Source organism: Myotis yumanensis, unplaced genomic scaffold, assembly GCF_028538775.1.
Source record: "Myotis yumanensis isolate MYYU_CA2020_CCGP unplaced genomic scaffold, mMyoYum1.0.hap1 SCAF_1, whole genome shotgun sequence".
NCBI lineage: Eukaryota > Metazoa > Chordata > Mammalia > Chiroptera > Vespertilionidae > Myotis > Myotis yumanensis.
In genome coordinates, this window is record NW_027223752.1 from 98255549 (window position 1) to 98275843 (window position 20295).

A 20295-nucleotide genomic window follows, 5' to 3' on the forward strand; every position below is an offset into this window, starting at 1 on the left:
TGCCAGTGAATTCAACAGTGACCTCCTGGTTCACACTCAACCACTGAACCACACCAGCAGGGCCCGAAGTTGCTTTTAATAAGGGAGTAATAATCCCAGCCAATTGAGCTTATTTGTTTTTTAAATGAAGCTTTGATTTCACAGTCAGGCTGTGTTTATATTTCCCTTGGTGTCCTTCCAGAGAGTTTTTTAATTTACTGGGGTGACATTGCTTTGCCTAACCATACACATTTCAAGCGTACAACTCAATAAAACATTTTCTGAACACTGCATCATGTGTCCTCCCAGGGAATTTTAATGCCAACAAGAAAATGTGTCTGCTTATCCCTTCCATTTTTTGAGCACAATGTCCTAGGATGTCCCCAACTTTAGAATCTGAGACTTTGAGTTGCACAAAACCTTGGCTAGCCTTCATGAGCAACAGAAGAAAATAAAAAGGAAACCTCCAGGAAAAGAGGACAATAGAAAGCTATAGAAGTCAATTTCAGTAACAAGGAAAAACCAGCTGTAGTTTCCAGATGTGTTGTATTAATGACTATTCATATGGGAGGGATGCTGTACTAATGGCTGCTCATATGAGAGGGACGTCCACTATCTCCCTGCTTAAGCTCCTGGAGGGTCTTGGAAGACATGGACATGCCTTGAAGATGAAGCCTATTCTTATAAACTGTATAGAGCACCCAAAATAAAATTCTATATAATAAAGCCTAATATGCTAAGTGTCCAGTCCACATTCAACCAATCAAAGCATAATATGCTAATGATATGCTAAGGCCGCTCAACCGCTGGCTATGATGTGCACTGACCACTAGGGGGCAGACACTCCGACTGGTAGGTTAGCTTGCTGCTGGGATATGGCAGATCCGGACTGAGCAAGATGGGCCAGTCCCTCCCCAGCTGACCAACCTCCCTCCTCCCTCCCTTGTCCCCATCATGCATCGGTGGGGTCCCTCAGACTGGCCTGGCCTTCATCGCAATCCGGGACCCCCGTGGGATGTCAGAGAGCTGGTTTCAGCCAATCCCGCAGGCCACACAGAGGGACCCCACTAGTGCACAAATTCGTGCACTCGGCCTCTAGTACATGTTTAAAGCCTCATTTCTAACCCCAGTCATTTAAATTCTAATCAGTTCCAATGAATTTTTGGTGTGTCAGAGGTTCTCAACCAATCAAGTACACAGAGTGACTGTCTTCTCCCCAAAGGGAAATCAGCTGCCCTAGTCAGCCTGGGGACCCAACTCCAGCTCAGCCAGTGCCATTCTGCTGGCTCCCTCCCCACCCCCACCCCCACTCTCGTCCCCCTTTGGCGCCCTCTGGAGGAAACCCGCGCGCCCACTGCATGCTGTGCGCTCCCTGGCCGCCCCAATCACCCTAGTCTTGGTGCCAAGACTAGCACCTGTGGCCCCAGCCTGTCAATGGGACCCCGCCCATTCGGAGCCCTCCTCGAACTGTTGGCGCCTGCACCTCCTCGGGGAGCTTGTCCACGCCCCCTCCTGCGGCCGCCATCCCCCCCGCCCCCCGCCCCCCGGTTAACCCGCTGGGGACTGCAGGAGCGCGCTCCCGTCCGCGGTGCGCTCCCGGGCCCTCCGCCCCTAGCCTTTGGCGCAAGCACTTAAGCCCCCAGCACGTCCACTCTCCACCCGCCTGCCCCGCGACCCCCGCAGGTGGCGCAGGCACCTCGGCCGGAGCTTGTCCACGCGCTCCAAGCGCCCCGCCCCGCCCTGCCGTGGGCTCTGGTACTGACGCTCGCCCCCTGCCGCCCCGCGCGTTCGCTGGGAACCCTGGGCAGGCGCAGGCGCCAGCGCGCCCGGGCGCGGTGCGGGGCAAGGCGGCGCACGGCTTCGGCACCACTGGCCTGAACCTGTGGAGAGGACGAAGATGGGCACACGCAGCTGCACATGGAGCGGGCGGTCGAAGGCCAGCTCCAGACACGACTCCACTCGGCCTTCCCGTCAGCGAGCGCCCGGCGGGGGGCTTCGCAGCGGCTGGGCGCGGGCAGCAGCAAGCGGGGTGGGCGGCACCAGTGCACCCGCTCCTGTGCCGCCCGCCCGCGCTGGCCCTGGGTGGCTTCGCTGGCGAAGTGCCAGGGCCACATCCACCTGCGGGAGCTGCACCTGATGCGACTGAGAGAGGCGGGCACGCCTCCCACCCGCTGCTGCGCAGAGAGAAGACTGGGGTGCAGCGCCGCTCCTGGCCTCCCAGGGCGGGCAAGGAGAACAGCCGCAGGGAAGGGCACACTCCAGGCCCGGACGCCCTACCCAGCAGAATAGTGACACTCCACGGTGCAGACTCCTGCAGCGGGTGCGCGCATTTGGCGCGTCCGGGCGCCCCTGCAGGTGAAGTTCTCCCCTGACTGGCCATTCTTGGGGGCTCGGGGCCCCGCCCCCGTGACGTCAATCCAGGGCCTGACAGTTGAAGCTGTTCTGATCGGTTGCTCGGGAGACCAGGGTACACAGAGAGGACTGGCCTCCGTCCCCAGGCCGAGGAGGCGCTGTCCCAGTCCCCCGTCCGCTGTCCGCTCCTGGGACTCGCAGGCCCCGGGCAGAGGAGCCAGGTCGCCCCGAGCGGTGGCCAGCGGAGAGCTTCAGGCACCATGAGTCAGAGGCAGGTGCTGCAAGGTAGGGGCTGGGGCGGCTGCCCCACAGCAGTTGGCGGGAGCCAGGGCATGACTGAGCAGCTCGCTCCACCATGTCTCTCCCCGCAGTGTTCGAGCAGTACCAGAAAGCCCGGACCCAGTTCGTGCAGATGGTGGCAGAGCTGGCGACCAGACCCCAGAACATCGAGACCCTGCAGAACGCGGGTGAGCCCTCACCTGAACCCGCTTGGCCCGCACCCCTGGGGCTGTGTCACCTGGTGCCCTGCGCCTTCAGTCATTAGTCTGCCCTGGTCCTCAGCCCTGCCTCGCCCATCACCCGTATCCCAGGCCAGTCACTGCCTGTGTCACCGGGCTCTCCTAGCCGTGTTCCCCGCCCCCACCCTCTCCTTCCCCCTGCCTCCTATCCCACCCCTACCCCCTGTGCTGAGTTTTGGGCAAAAGGATGGGGGCTGGAGAAATTCCTCCAGTTCACTGCGAAGGTGGTAGAAGCATTCAGTCTCTTTCGCGGGCCTTTGGGGGTGAGGCTGAGCGGGTGAAGCTTTCAGTTTGGTGTGAGAGGGGCCCTAGTTCCATCTGTACTGCCACCAGGCAAGTGTCAGTTGGAAAGTCAAAGCCAAACGAACTACCTGCCTGGAAGTCATTTTATGTGAATGGGAATCTGCCCTAGTCAGGCCCGCTTTACTATCAGGGTGTGAATGCCTGTCACCCTGCCTTGATCACCTTCAACTTCACATCAAAGGAATTCCATTAGTTCTCATTTTGCATTAGTGAGAGAGCTTGATATGCTTGAGTATTTTCCAGGAGATTCAAAGTCGGTAAAGATCTAGTTTTGAGAAACCCTTATAATATTCTCATTCCACCCCTCAGCCCAACTCATGCAGACTATAGAGGGGAAGAGTGTGTGTGTGTGATTTGCTTCTTATCTAGTAACAAGGATATAATGGTGGCTTTCCTCTCCCTTCCCTTCCCTTCTCTCATTAAGCATGATGCCACCACCATCTGAACTCAAAGTAAGATAGCATCTTATCACTACTGTGTCATGAGAAGCCTTCAATTTACAGGATATGATCTTTAAAACTCACTTAAATTAACATGGAATTAAAAGAAAATTAAGAACATTAAAATTAAGGATAAGAATGTTTAGACATAATATTTACTCTGGGTTATTTTTTAGGAGAATTACTACAGTACCTAGATGGTACCCTGTAGTGTCCTTGGGAGGAATTTTGGTGTTTATTCCTTCTATGTTTTTATTTAGGGTCAGGAGGTGTATTAAGAATGGAAAATGTGCATTTTATAACAGTCTTTCAAACTTTTTAAAACTTTTTATTTAGGGACTAGTGCCCTGGTACATGAAATTCGTGCATTGCGGGGGGAGGGGTGCCCCTCAGCCTGTCCTGCACCCTTTCCAATCTAGGATCCCTCTCACAATCTGGGACTCACCTGCCTGCCTGCCTGATCATCCCTAACTGCTCCCCTCTTCTTGCCTGCTCACCCCCAACTGCACCCCTGCCAGCCTGATCACCCCCAACTGCACCCCCCCTGCCAGCCTGATTGCCCCCAACTTCCTCCCCCCCACTGGCCTGCTCACCCCCTTCTGTCCCCCCGCCAGCCTGATCACCCCCAACTACCCTCCCCTCCTGGCTTGATCTCCCAAACTGCCTCTGCCTTGGCCCCGCCACCATGGCTTTGTCTGGAAGGACGTCCAGATGGTCTCCCAGAAGGTATCCCGGTCTAATTAGCATATTACCCTTTTATTAGTATAGACTAGAGGCCCGGTGCACAAAAATTTGTGTACTCTGGAGGGTCCCTCAGCCTGGCCTGTGCCCTCTCGCAGTCTGGGACCCCTCGTGGGATGACCACCTGCTGGCTTAGGCCTGCTCCCCGGGGGGTTGGGCCTAAGCTGGCAGTCAGACATCCTTCTAGCAGCTTGGGAGCCCTTGGGAGATGTCCACTTGCCAGCGGGGAGCAAGCCTAGCTTCAGTCGGACATCCTTAGCCATGCTGAGGAGGCAGGAGAGGCTCCCACCACCACTGCTGTACCGGCAGCCATCAGCCTGGCTTGTGACTGAGCAGAGCTCTCTCTGTGGGAGCACACTGACCACCAGGAGGCAGCTCCTGCATTGAGCATGGTGGTCAGTGTGTGTCATAGTAACCAGTGATTTCTAGTCGCTCTGCTGTTAGGGTCAATTTGCATATTACCCTTTCATTATATAGGATAGAGGCCTGGTGCATGGGTGGGGGCCGGCTGGTTTGCCCTGAAGGGTGTCCCGGAACAGGGTAGCGGTCCCACTGGGGTGCCTGGCCAGCCTGGGTGAGGGGCTAGGGCCGTTTTCAGACTGGCCACAACCCCTTCAGTGTGGGGGTCCCCGCTGGGGTGCCTGGCCAGCCTTGGTGAGGGGCTAATGGCTGTTTGCAGGCTGGCCAAGCCCCCCAGCAGGGACCCTCACCCCATGAGTGTGTGGCCATCCTGGGTAAGGGGCTGATGGCTGTTTGCAGGCTGGCCACAGCCCCCAGCCACCCAAGCTCCCAGTGGAGGCTGGCTGGAAGCTGGTATCTGGGATTTATTTAGCTTCTATAATTGAAACTTTGTTGCCTTTTGCGGAGGCCACAGCCAGCCAGGGCAGGCGGGAATCTTGGCTTCCTCCATCACCGGGGCAACCAAGCCTCCTGCTTGCTCCAGGTCCGTGGCTGCCAGCCGCCATCTTGGTTGGGTTAATTTGCATATAGTCACTCTGATTGGCTGGTGGGTGTGGCTTTGGCATAGCAAAAGTATGGTCAATTAGCATCGTTGTCTTTTATTAGTGTAGATAATTGTAGATTCACATGTATTTGTAAGAAATAGTACAAGATCCTGTATACCTGAAAACTGTGGGATGATATCACAACCAGGAGTTGACATGGGTAATTCATTGATTTAATTCAGGTTCTCCCAGTTTGACTTGGACTGATTTGAGTGTGTTTGTGTGTGTGCTATGCAGTTTTATCCTGTGTGTATCCATCACAATAGTCAAGATACAAACCTCTTTCATCACCCAAGTATGCCTCCCTGTGCTACCCTTTTATATCCACACCCACCTCCTTCTTGTCCCTAACCCTGGGCAACTTGCACTAAACTTTTTTCCACTTTTTAAATTTCATTATTTCAAAATTGATAATCTTTTGTTCTACAGTTGTTTCATGTGGATTAATTTACTTTCTTCTGCATGTGTGTGTGTGCTTTTATGCATGCATGTATACTCCTCAAAGTACTCAGAATAGTGCTAGACATACAATGTTTCATATATACTGACTAAATAAAGTTTATTAGAGCATAATACATTTTTAAAATGCACTTATATTTGAGGTGTTTTTTTTCCTCTCTCAGTCCTACTCAATGCCCTTTGTTAATGGACACTTACTATTTACAAATATTTAATTTTTGGACAATATACTGCTAAACTAAAATGTTTTTAAAACAGGGAAGATGATTGACATTACATTAAAATTTGACACAGAAATATGGAAGTATATGTAATACTTAAAATACACAATTTCATGGTTTAGTATAATAGTGGCAGGCTTTCTCTTCCCAAAAGTGTACAATGTAGAATATATTAGGGGATGTAATCAATCCAAACAGGCTAAATGATCACCAAAGTATAAGTGACTTAGATATGACATTTAATTTTTAATTATATTTTAAATTTAGAAAAAGAGGGAGAGAGAGAAACATTGATTTGTTGTTCCACTTATTTATGCATTCATTGGTTGATTCTTGTATGTGCCCTGACCAAGGATGGAACCTGCAACCTTGCCTATGGAAACAACACTAACCAACTGAGCTACCCAGCCAGGGCTATTTGACATTTTAAACAGCCACCTATTTTCACTTATGAAGGAATGAAATACAAAAGGAACAGAACAATGTCTTAAAGTTATCTGCACTTTAATAATATCTTGATGGAATACTAAGATTTTTCTTTTCCTGAGAAATTTATTTTAACATATTTCATGTTATCTAGATTCAATCTAAGCACTTTTTTAGTTATTTTTAATTGAGACACAAAATGATTATTCCAGTATATGTATTCTTTTAATTTAAAAAATAACCTGTAAGCTTTGTTAAGAAAATTTTTCTTAATAGTCAATTAAGTTAAACATTCAAATTGTTTATTCTTTTATTGTTTGCTTTGTTAATCCTCATCCAAGGATATTTTTCCATTGATTTTTAGAGACAGTGGAAGGAAGAAAGATAGACAAAGAGAGAGAGAGAAACATTGATGTGAAAGAGACACATTCCACCGGCACCCAGACCGGGATGGGGGATCCAACCTGCAACCCTTCGGTGGGTGGGCCAACACTCTATTTACTGAGCAACATCAGCCAGGGCCAAACAGTTTATTATTTTTTTAAAAATTCACCTGGATTTAAAAATGCTTCTGAGCCCAGCCACGGTGGCTCAGTGGTTGAGCATCGACCTATGAACCAGGAGTTCACAGTTTAATTCCCAGTCAGCATACATACCTAGGTTGCAGGCTCAGTCCCCAGTAGGGAGCAGACAGGAGGCAGCCAATCAATGATTCTCTCTCATCATTGGTGTTTCTATCTCTATCCCTCTCCCTTCCTCTCTGAAATAAATAAAAATATATTTTTTAAAAATAATAATAAAATAAAAATGCTCTTTAATGAGCCAGTATATGTGTGCATCAATTATATATTCTGATCAAGTTTTTTTTTCAGTCATGTGAATTCATATTGGTAGCCTAAGACATGACTGCATTTTATTCCTGACTTGGACATAATTTTTGCATACTTCAGAGGGTTTTGTTTTCTCACTTTTATAAAAATCTATTTAAATAAATACGTATCATGTATTCAAAATTATGTGAAAACCATTTCCATAAGCGTATCATGATAAGTCAGTAGTTCCCTTGTGAAGGATTTTTTAATTCATTCACTGTGAAAGGAACTTTAAGGTGAAAATCATCACTGGAGTTTTATTTTATTTTAAATCTCTGCTCTTTTTCATTGTGTTTTGGATGTGCTCATGAGAGAATTTGCCTTATTAAATATGTCAAAAGTAATTACTAAAGCAAATAAAGTTTTGCTAGTACATTCTTCACAGTATTTGGACAAAAATAATTTTATTTCAAACTTGTTTCTAGGAAGAACTATGTACAATGTGTCTATAACCTAAAGGTTTTTTTTTCTCATTGAGATTTTATTCCCTAAATGAAAGGAGCATACATGAAAACATTCAAAAGTTTAATGTTTGTTATGAAGTCTCTTTATGCATGTGCAAATCCTGACTGCCTTCTCTCCAGGGCTTTTTGAGGACAAGTGAAGTGAAATACAGTGAAGGAGGAGGCACTTTATATTTATTGGTTGATTGATGGCTCAGTGGTTGAGCAATGACCTATGAACCAGGATGTCACGGTTTGATTCCTGGGTAGAGCACATACCTGGGTTACAGGCTCGATGCCCAGTGTGGGACGCGCAAGAGGCAGCCTATCAGTGATTCTCTCTCATCATTGATGTTCTCTCTCTCTCTCTCTCTCTCTCTCTCTCTCTCTCTCTCTCTCTCCCTTCCTCTCTGAAATCAATAACAATATATATTTTTAAAAGATACATACTTTTTTATTCAACAAGTCTTTTTTTAATTTTTAATTGATTTGAGAGAGAGAGAGAGAGTGAAAGAAACATTGATTTTGCTGTTTCACTATTCATGGTTGATTCTTGTATGTGTCCTGACCAGAGATTGAACCCGAAACTTTGTCGTATTGGTATGAAATTTCTGGGGGAAAAATTGTTCCTACTTTATTTTATTTCACAAAGTAGTTCCCTTTTACTTTTGCTACCATTAAACTCAGTGCTATGTTCAGAATTCAATTGCAGCAATTACCTCTAACCTATGTTTCTAATAGAATTGGTCCCTGTCTACACCACATGGCTCTTAATAATTATCTTTGTATACATGTGTTTTAGAGTAAACTATCTAAAAATAATTTAGAGTAGATGCAGTATGAATACAATAAAAATTACTTTCATCTGAAGATACATTTTTGAACTGACTGCCTTCCAAAATTGTCCTCTTCAATTATTACTCATGAAACCTCTCGGAGCAGACAGACCTTTTAGAACATATGCTATTTATTCTCTACATATTAATTTTCACAGTTTGGTCATTCATCATTCAATAAACATTTATTGAGCATCTAGGTGCCAGATGAATGCTTGGATGCTGATCATGTAGAAACAGAAAGCCGTTGAGGATCTTATTTGCTAGTGGAGAGATACATAAAGAGAAATAAAACAACCATTTCATAAGTGTCTAGCGATAGACAGACAAAGCACATGTGGAGGGCACTCTAACCAAGCTTTGGGAGTGAAGGGGCTCTCTATAGGAGACTTCTAGGAGGGATTCCTAGGAGTTAACTAGACCAAGAAGGGGAGGGGAAACTGCATTCAGGTGGAGGGAAATTATGTGTAAGGAAGAGGCAAGAGAAAACGTAATGTGTACTTGATGGAAAAGGCAAATGTTCAGGTATGGCTGGAGCATCTTGGGGTAATAGGGCAAGGGAGAGGAAAGTCAGTGGCTAGAGAGGAAAGCAGGCCTAATTATGAAGGACCTCATCTGAAGTTTGGATTTAATCCTGAAATTGATAGGAAGCCATTGAAGAGTTTTAATTAGAGGAACATTGGGATCTATTTTGTGTTTTAGAAAGATGATTTTCAAAGTTGTGTGGAGAACAGATGGAGGGGATTAAAACGGGATCAGGGAGACCAGGTATCCATTTTTGCTGTACCAGTCTGGCTGGATAAGAGATATGCAGGACTTGTGACTTAGCAGAAGGGAGCAGGGGCAGGTAAGAAGAGAGAGGAGTTGAAGATGACTCCAAGGCTTCTGGCTGCTTAGGTTAGCGCCATTCATTGAGGAGAAAGAGGATACAGAAGGCGGAGGAAATGGTGATTTCACTATAAGAGCATTGAGGTTGTGGTGTGTCTGGGATATCTATGTGCCAGTGACCATGGTGAGCAATTTGGGTATATAGGGCTCTGGAGCCCAGGAAAGTGATCTTAGCTTAGATGTATAGAACTTACATGCTCATTAAAGGCTTAAATGTGTAGAACTTGCATGCTCATTTGAAAATATAGTCAAAGGTCATTTTTATATTTCTTTATGTAATTATAAACATGCAAGTTCCAATCATTTAATCTAAAGTACATGTAAATTGAACCTGCCATACTTGTATACTCTACATGCTCACTCAGTTCAAATTCCACATATACAGATGGTGATGGCTGTGATGGTTGCGGACTAGTCTAGAGTCAGACAGTTTTATCAGTTTAATACAGTGAGCATGGAAGACAGCCGCAGTGATGTTAATGGTAGAGTAATATCACTTCAGCAGATAATACTCTGTGGTATGCATTCTAAACCTGGCTATAGGCCAGTTTCATTACTAAGGGGTAAACGCTGTATAAGTGTGTGTGAAATAAGTAAGTGAACGCATGCTGTGCTCCCTTGCCCTCCTAGGAGAGTTGCTAGCTTGTTCCGAGAGTCAGTGGTCTCAGTTTCATCTTCCTGTCACCTCTCGCCACTCGAAAATGATGTATCAGGTGTGGTAGCCCTTCTCTCATAAACAACTGAGTTAACAGTGAATCACCAAACAAAATTGAGAAGATGCTAACTATAATATTAACTACAAGGAGAATAATTGTAAAAGGAGAAAATAGATTATTTTTATCATAATTGTAAAAAACTATACATGTGTTTTGTGATTCATTCTGACCCTTTAAATAAATTATAAGACTTTGTGTTAGAAGGGATATAACATCTAAAATCATAATTGACTTGATAGCTATGACAGTATAAAAGTATTTCACAGAAAACAAAAGAGACATGTGATACCAAAATTTATGATTTTTAATCAAATACAGGAATAGTGGCCAGAGGTATATAATCATAGAGGCTGGGAGAAACCAAATCAGGTCCTGAAAATTCTTACTCTAAAAAATACAAGGGATGCCCTAACCGGTTTGGCTCAGTGGATAGAGCGTCGGCCTGCGGACTCACGGGTCCCAGGTTCGATTCCGGTCAAGGGCATGTACCTTGGTTGCGGGCACATCCCCAGTAGGGAGTGTGCAGGAGGCAGCTGATCAATGTTTCTCTCTCATTGATGTTTCTGGCTCTCTATCCCTCTCCCTTCCTCTCTGTAAAAGATTAATAAAATATATTTTTTTAAAAATACAATGGAGGACACTTAAGTATTTTTGAGTAAAAAATGACCAGTGAAGGAAAATGTGTTGTAAAATTCATTAGTGTCATGACACTTGCTTCAGTAAAAGTATAATCATATAAATGCAATATCTCATTATAGAAATAAAGATTTTAAATCTGCTAAAGTTGATAAGTGTAGTTGGAGTTACTCTGCAATAGAACAGGTAGTGCTTACAGTAGTAAAATCAAAGTGAGTGGTGGGGAGAACCAAGATGGCGGCGTAGGGAGCGGACCTGTGTGTTGCTCTCTCACAGCATCATTGAAACTATCAACTATGAAGTGAACAACCGCCACTCAGAACCATGGGGAAGTTGGCCCAGTGGGAGATCTACAACTGGAGGAAAAGAAAGAAGCACAGTGAGACTGAGCGGGAGCTATGGAGGCACCAAAACCAGAGGTACGCAGTCACACGCCACGCGGGCTGCAAATGGATTCTCGGTTTTTTACGAACCCTCGAATCCTCTGGGCTTGCTCGGGGCGGGTCTCTGAGGCCCCAGATCCCACAGGGAGAGGCGGCCACGGCCTTGCAGTGGTCGGAGAGCAAGGGAAGCTCTGACACGCGGCTGCTCGCCGGCACTGAGGGACAAGAAGTCCTGGTGTCCCGGGGAGGCGAGGGGCGAGGAGACGCCGCCATCGCTACTTCCTCCACGCTGGCGACTCCCTGTGACCCCGCCCTACCCTCAGGGCTGTGCCAGAGGCACAAGAGGGAATGACTGTGCTTTTACAAACTCTCAAATCCACTGAGCTGGTTCGGGCGGGTCTCTGAGGCCCCAGGCCCCAAGGCGAGAGACGGCACGGCCTTCCAGCGGTCAGAAAGCGAGGGAGGCTCTGGCGCTCGGCTGCTCGCCGGCACTGGGGGACGCAAAGTCCTGGTGTCCTGGATAGGCAAGGGGCCGCTGAGTCTCCGCCCCGGTGACTCCCTGTGAACCCGCCCTACGCAATTTACATTCCCATCTGGGCTGGGCCAGACTCACAAGTAGAAACGCCTCTGCTTCTGCAAACTTTCAAATCCACTGAGCTGGTTCAGGCGGGATCATGAGGCACCAGACCCTACGGGGAGAGGCAGCACGGCCTTGCAGCCATCAGAAAGCGAGGGAGACTCTGTTGCACAACTGCTCGCCGGCACTGGGGGACACAAAGCCCTGGCAGAGATTCAAGGGGCCGCGGAGACTCAGCCAGTGCAATTTGCTCCGCCATGGCGACTCCCTGAGTCTCAGCCCTAATCAATTTACATCCCCATCCAAGCTGTGCCAGGTGCACAAAAAGACCCACCTGCGCTTTTGCAAGCCTATCCCAACAAATTGCAGACTTCAAGTGCTCGCAGCCATGGGAGACACACTCAAGAACCAGACCCAGGAGAACCAGGATGTCGGTATAAGGAAGAGACCTGTGCGTGCTACTTCACACAACAACATGGAAACTACCAAATATCAGACAAACACCTATCATACAGAACCATGGGAAAGTTGGCCCAGTGGAAGCTCTACAACTGGAAGGAGAGAAAGAACATTGAGACTGAGTAGGATGTGACACCAAGTACAGAGCCCAACCCAACAAACTGCAGATTTCAACTCCTCGCATAGAAAGAAGCTCATTGAGACTGAGTAGGATGTGCAGAGGCACCAAGTACAGAGCCCATCCCAGCAGGCTGCAGATTTCAGCTCCTTGCATCTGGGAGGGACGCAATTGGGGGGCAGAGTCGGGTCCGGGGCCGGCCAGGGCTGGGCCTGACTCGGCCGGCACTGTGGAACTGCTATACCAGCAAGCGCACAAACATGCCCACTGGTCCCAGTCTCTTGTGGGGCGCTGGGGGACAGCAGATAGACAGTCTGTGCACTTGGTGGAGGGCAGGAGTGCTGGATGTTCAACCACCAGGAACGCCTGGAGATTTTGTCTGGTGGGGAGCCGCCGGCAGGGGACAGAGGGCCAAACTTCCTGTTTCCCTGGTAAGGCTGGGATGGCCCCGATGAGGTCGGTCCCGGTGTGGTAGAGACGACCCCGGTCAGGTCGAAACGGCCCCGGTGTGGTAGGGACAACCCCGGTCAGGTCGAAACGGCCCCGGTGTGGTAGGGACAACCCCGGTCAGGTTGAATCGGCCCCGGTGTGGTAGGGACAACTCCGGTGAGGTTGGAACGGCCCCCGTGAGGTAGGGACGACCCCGGTGAGGTTGAAACGGCCCCCGTGAGGTAGGGACGACCCCGGTCAGGTCGAAACGGCCCCGGTGTGGTAGGGACAACCCCGGTCAGGTTGAAACAGCCCCGGTGTGGTAGGGAAAACCCCGGTGAGGTTGAAACGGCCCCCGTGAGGTAGGGACAACCCCAGTGAGGTTGAAACGGCCCCCGTGAGGTAGGGACGACCCCGGTGAGGTTGAAACGGCCCCTGTGAGGTAGGGACGACCCTGGTCAGGTCGAAACGGCCCCGGTGTGGTAGGGACAACCCCGGTCAGGTTGAAACGGCCTCCGTGAGGTAGGGACGACCCCGGTGAGGTTGAAACAGCCCCCGTGAGGTAGGGACGACCCTGGTCAGGTTGAAACGGCCCCGGTGTGGTAGGGACGACCCCGGTGAGGTTGAAACGGCCCCCGTGAGGTAGGGACGACCCTGGTCAGGTCGAAACGGCCCCGGTGTGGTAGGGACAACCCCGGTCAGGTTGAAACGGCCCCCGTGAGGTAGGGACGACCCCGGTGAGGTTGAAACGGCCCCCGTGAGGTAGGGACGACCCCAGTCAGGTCGAAACGGCCCAGGTGTGGTAGGGACAACCCCGGTCAGGTTGAAACAGCCCCGGTGTGGTAGGGACAACCCCGGTGAGGTTGAAACGGCCCCCGTGAGGTAGGGACGACCCCGGTGAGGTTGAAACGGCCCCCGTGAGGTAGGGACGACCCTGGTCAGGTCGAAACGGCCCCGGTGTGGTAGGGACAACCCCGGTCAGGTTGAAACGGCCCCGGTGTGGTAGGGACGACCCCGGTGAGGTTGAAACGGCCCCCGTGAGGTAGGGACGACCCTAGTCAGGTCGAAACGGCCCCGGTGTGGTAGGGACAACCCCGGTCAGGTTGAAACAGCCCCGGTATGGTAGGGACAACCCCGGTGAGGTTTAAACGGCCCCCGTGAGGTAGGGACGACCCCGGTCAGATCGAAACGGCCCCGGTGTGGTAGGGACGGCCCTGGTGTGGTAGGGACGATCCCGGTGAGGTTGAAACGGCCCCCGTGAGGTAGGGACGACCCTGGTCAGGTCGCAACGGCCCCGGTGTGGTAGGGACAACCCCGGTCATGTTGGAACGGCCCCCGTGAGGTAGGGACGACCCCGGTGAGGTTGAAACGGCCCCCGTGAGGTAGGGACGACCCCAGTCAGGTCGAAACGGCCCCGGTGTGGTAGGGACAACCCCGGTCAGGTTGAAACAGCCCCGGTGTGGTAGGGACAACCCCGGTGAGGTTGAATCGGCCCTGGTGAAGTCGGGACGGCCCCGGTGAGGTTGAAACGGCCCCCGTGAGGTAGGAACGACCCCGGTGAGGTTGAAACAGCCCCCGTGAGGTAGGGACGACCCCGGTCTGTAGGGACAACCCCGGTCAGGTCGAAACGGCCCCAGTGTGGTAGGGACGACCCCGGTGAGGTTGAAACGGCCCCCGTGAGGTATGGACGACCCCGGTGAGGTTGAAACGGCCCCCGTGAGGTAGGGACGACCCCGGTGAGGTTGAAACGGCCCCCGTGAGGTAGGGACGGCCCCGGTGAGGTTGTAATGGCCCTGGTGAGGCTCAGACAGCCCTGGTGAGGTTGAGACTACTTCAGTGAGGTTGGGACAAATAAAGGGGACCAGTATGGACTGATGTACAGGGGTAGATACAGAAGCAGAGCAACATCGAACAGAATGTTAAACTACAGTGGGAAGCCTGGGGAGGGTTGGGGGGGCGATTAAGAGACCAACTGAAGGACTTATATGCATGCATATAAGATTAACCAATGGACACAAGACACGGGGCAGGGGGGGTGGGGGGTAGGGTTGGGGGGAATGTCAAGGGGGGGAAAAAAGGAGACATATGTAATACTCTTTGTAATACTTTAAGAAATAAAAATTATTAAAATAAAAAAATAAAAATAAAATCAGGTAAACAGAAAAAAAATAAATAAATTTAAAAAAAAATAAAATAAAATTTACAAAATTAAAAAAAAAAAAACAAAGTGAGTGGTGGTTTTTAGAGCCAAGACTACAAGTTTTTCAATAGAAGCTAGTTGTATATCCAGAACTATGCTAGGTAATTTGAGAAACAGAAAAGTATAAAACAAGCTTGGCTCTAGAGATGCTTATTATTTTACTATGGAGATGAGACATTTATTCACATAAAACTAGAGAACCACATAAGATGCTACATCAAGGATGGCTGCTGTGCTTTGCGTGACTTTGGGTGTACCATTTATATCATGATCAATGTGAGTGGCATCCCCTGGATTTGTGCAGGACACAGCCATACATGGTGGACCTGGGAATTATTCAGTCCTCATTTTTATTTATTTCACTGAAAGTAAGTAGTGTAAACAATAAAGCTCTCCATGGCTTCCCATTTCACTTAGAGTAACATCACAAGCCCAGCTGGTGTGGCTCTATGGTTGAGCATTGACCCAGGAACCAAGAGGTCACCAGTTTGATCCCCAGTCAGGGCACACGCCCATGCTGCTGGCTCAATCCCCAGTATGGGGCATGCAGGAGGCAGTCGAAGTTTTATCTTTCTATACTTCTCCCTTCCTCTCTCTCTAAAAATCAATAAAAACATATTTTTTAAAAAGACTAACGTAAAAAAATCTTAATTTGACCTATAGCCAAATTTGATCTGGCCCAACCAAGCTCTCCAGCTTTATCTCTTGCCCCATCACCCTCCCACTTGACATTTCAGACTGGTCTGAATTTCTCATGGCGTCTTCAACAGTCTGCCACAGTCCTGCATCCTGTCCAAGCCAGAAGCCTGGAAGTATCACCGATTCCTCCATCTTCTTCGCACTAATCAGTTTCTCTCCTAAATACCTCCTTAGGCCATTCACTTTTCTCTTTCCCTTTTGCCATTGCTGTTCTCCAGGCTATCTGCACATCCAGTGTAGGTTCCTACAACAGCTTCCTCAGTGGTCTTCCTGCCCCCAAACTTGTCTATTTTCCCCTTTCTTCCCAGTGTAATCAGAGTGATCCTTCTTTACAAAGTACAAGTTTGATCCTATCACTGCACTGACACTAATGTTCAGATACAATTCAAAATACTTAAAATAGTTTATTGGACCCTTCAGGATTTTGGTTTCTGTTAATTAGCCTTCTTTCTCCAACATTCTCTCTCCTCTCTTGTACTGTGGTCATACTGCATTCTCAGTTTTGTCAGTATATCAAACTGTTTTTGGTTTTGAGCTTCATTTATATAGTTCCTTCTGGTTGGAATACTCTCCAATACATTTACCGCACTATTTCTTCCAATTCTTTAGTAGGCAATCTGCCCCAAAAAGCCTTCAGATCTCAACTTAGATGCCACTGCTCCTGGGTTGCCTTTTCTGTGTTCTTCAAAGCCTGGGCTAGATGCTTCACCATGTTTGCAGAGGGCACTCTACTTATTTCATTGCATATATCATAATGTGTTGCATTTGTTTATCTCTCAAAGCCCGTTTACAAGTTCTTTGAGGTTAAAGACAATTGTGTTTTCAATACCTTGTCTATTCTGAATAGGTATTTCTTTTATTTTAATTACAATTTACATTCAACATTATTCTATACTAGAGGCCTGATGCACGAAATTCGTGCAAGGGGCTCAGTCCTCCCAGCTGCGGCGGCTTGTCTTGGCCCTTGCAGCCCCAGCTTCGTCCGGAAGATTGTCTGGAAGATCATCCAGAAGGACGTCCAGAAGGTCGTTCAGCTGTCCAATCTAATTAGCATATTATGCTTTTATTTTTATAGATTAGTTTCAGATGTACAGCATAGTGATTAGAAAATCATGTACTTTACAGATTGGTTCCCCCAATATTTCAAGTACCTACCCAGCTCCATAAATAGTTATTACAATATTATTGACTATCTTCCCTAATTTACATCTCTGTGACTATTCTATAACTACCAATTTGTACTTCTTAATTCCTTCACCTTTTTCACCCATCCACCCCAACCTCCCTTACTTCTGTCAACTGACACTCTCTTCTCTATTTCTATATTGTTTGTTTATTTTGTTCTTTAGATTCCATATATAAGTGAAATCATATGGTATTTGTCTTTCTCTAGCTGATTTATTTCACTTAGCACAATACCTTCTAGGTCTATTCATGCTGTCACAAAAGGTAAGATGTCGTTCTTTTTTATGGCTGAGTAGTATTCCATTGTGTATTATGTACCACAGCTTTTTTTTTTTATCCTCACCCAAGGGCATGCTTAGAGAAGGGAAGGGAGAGAGAGAGTTGGAGAGAGAGAGAAACATTGATGTGAGAGAAACATCGATCTGTTGCCTTCTGTACATGCCCTGACCAGGAATGGAGCCCACAAGCCAGGCATGTGCCCTGATCAAGAATCAAACGGGCCGAAACCGGTTTGGCTCGGTGGATAGAGCGTCAGCCTGTGGACTGAAAGGTCCCAGGTTAGATTCCAGTCAAGGGCATATACCTTGGTTGCGGGCACATCCCCACTAGGAGGTGTGCAGGAGGCAGCTGGTCAATGTTTCTCTCTCATCGATGTTTCTAACTCTCTATCCCTCTCCCTTCCTCTCTGTAAAAAAATCAATAAAAACATATTTAAAAAAAAAAAAGAATCAAACGGACAACCTTTCGATGTAGGAGATGATGCCCAACCAACTGAGCCACACCGCCAGGGCCCAAAATTCCACTTTAAGGTATACGGGTACACTAAAGGAATTGAAACCTGGGACTCAGATGGATACGTGTACACCAATGCTCATAGAAGCATTATTTACAATAACCTAAAGGTGGAAACAACTTAAATGCCCATCAACAGATGAGCGGACAAACAATATGTTGTTTATACATACAATATAATATTATTCATCTTACAAAGGTAATGAGATTCTGATACATGCTACAATAGATGAACCTTGAAAACATGCTAAGTATGAAATAAGCCAGGAAACAAAAGGACAAACAGTATATGATTCCATTTATATGAGATATCTACAGTAGAAAAATTCAAAGAGATGGAAAGTAGAATAGAGATTACCAGGGACTGGGGGTATGGAGAAATGGGGAGTTGGTGTTTAATTTGTATAGAGTATCTGTTAGCAATGATGAGAAAATTCTGGAAATGATAGTGGGTGATGGTTACACAACATAGTGAGTCTACTTAATGCCACTGAATTGTACGTCTAAAAATGGTTAAAATAATAAATTTTGTTATGTATATTTTACCACAATAAAAATAAATAAAATTGAAAAACAAAAAGATAAGAAACAACTAGCAATCTTTACTATGACCTAAATGGCCCGAAGGCCATTTATAGACACTTGTTTTTAAATAAATAAAGTGGAGATGTTAAATATCTTTATAAACAGAAGATTGAGGTAATACGTATATAAATTATATGTAATATGAGAATGAATGGTAATTTTTTTGTCTTTGGAAATGTTTGACATTTCCTTCCTAATTTATATATGTAGTAGGCATGCACAATCAAAGTAATTAGGCTTGTGTTGCACTGAAGGGAATTAAAGGAAAGAGCTGTGATTATTTTGAGGCTATTTTATAATCTCAACTTGATTATTACTCTCTTGAGAGTAGAAGCTGCCTTAACTCGTGTGTAATTCTATTCCTTGCCACTTGGTAAACCCTGATCTGTTTTTTGAGTGAATGATTGTGGGCAGGATCAGCAAGGTTGTTTCTGTTTGGGGCATAACTGGATTGCAATGTAGGTATTAGCAGCAATGTCTCCAGCATGGCACTAGAACAAGAAAAACAGAAAAGGGGCTCAAAGCTATAAAGTTGGGGGAGGGGGAGGATTGTAAAGTTTATCCTATAAGTTAAATTTCAAAAATAGTTTCACACTGTTTTATCAGTTTAGTATAGAGTATACTAAATTGTTTTATTATAAATATTAGAGTATAATATATGAATTATTTTTAATATTAGGTATTAGATAGATCATGTTGGCTCCTTCAGTGTAGACTCCCAATGAGGTCATTAGCTGCTCCCTAGAGACCTTGTGTATCAGATATTATAGCAACTATTCAGACTGCTGTAATTGATGGACTCTAAATTTTCATGCATTCACTCACCAAGGATCAATTACTATGGATTCCTAATGGACAAGCAGGTAAGGAAAAATTTATTTGTATGTCATGTTTACTTCTTTTCCTCTCTCCTCTCCTCCCCTTCCCTCAAACTTTCTCCCCTCCCACCCCCACCTCTACCCCTGACTCTTGCATCATTATCTGTATTTTTAAGACAAACCTGTAATTATAACAAAATCTCCATGCTTAATCTGTGTAAAGATAAAATAAAAAACCAGGTCCCTGGAGGTTAATGATTATAAAGCACTAAGGAAAATTCAAGGATTAGAAATTTGGGGCAGTATTTTGTTTAATAAGAATGATCTTATTCAAACAAAGACATTTATTCATTTTTATTGAATTTATTTGGGTGACATTGGTTAATAAAATTATATAGGTTTCAAGTGTACAATTCTATAATACATTATCTGTATATTGAATTGTATGTTCACCATCCAAAGTCTAATCTCCCTCCATCACCATTTATCCCCCGTTTACCCACTTCTACCTGCCCCCATCCCCCAAAATAAAGATATTTTAAATGGAAGCTTTAGCTATTACTTTTATAGGTTCAGAGATTTAAAATTTTTCAAAATCCTTATTGTGCTACTGTCTGGACTAGGGAATATAGGGAAAGTGTGATAAAGCAGAAGTTTGCATGCAGAAGCCTAACCTGGATATTGAATACAGGAATAGAAGGAAAGGAATTGTGTGTTATTTTATTGACATTTTCCCTGGGCTAAATGCTGTGGAAAAAATGGAGGAGAAAATATATAAAGTAAAAAGTTCCTTTGATTATATGGGCAAGTGAAATACCTTTGGGGAGGTAAAACATTTTACTGCTAAAATTGCAAACAGAGATTTTCCAGAATTGGAGACTTTTGAAAATTAGCTAAATATTAAATAAACACATAATCAAGTTAAGTACTATAAACTGGATAGATGAATTTATCAAATTTTTAACATAAAAGTTCAAAGTTCTTAAGAATTTAATTTAAACTATCTAGGTTGGATTGATTTTCTGATTATATTTCAAAAGACAATAAGTGACTTCCTCCACATAAATTTATCAAGTGAGGGAAAAAGGAAATAACAGATTCAGGGGGAAAAAATAACATGAACCACAATTATGATTCTTTTATTTTTTTAATTGTGGTTCTTTTAATTGTGTTCTAAGAATACTTAAACTTTGTATGTTTTTGCCTTATTAATGTA

The 20295-nt window shown here is 46.2% G+C and overlaps 1 protein-coding gene across 5 annotated transcripts in view; it reads left to right on the plus strand.

The window, feature by feature from the left end:
* Positions 1 to 2451: 2451 nt before the first annotated feature.
* The window catches only part of SPAG6 (sperm associated antigen 6), a 53745-nt gene continuing 35901 nt past the window's right edge, over positions 2452 to 20295 (plus strand). For 2 of the 5 annotated variants that reach the window (XM_070428300.1, XM_070428303.1), the window contains exons 1-2: positions 2452 to 2616; positions 2703 to 2798. In XM_070428300.1, the coding sequence (XP_070284401.1) occupies positions 2592 to 2616; positions 2703 to 2798 (121 nt within the window). In that variant the 5' untranslated portion in view covers positions 2452 to 2591. Of the gene's footprint in view, positions 2617 to 2702; positions 2799 to 19072; positions 19125 to 20295 lie in introns of those variants that run through there. The other 3 variants (XM_070428299.1, XM_070428301.1, XM_070428302.1) reach the window with 3 other exon arrangements.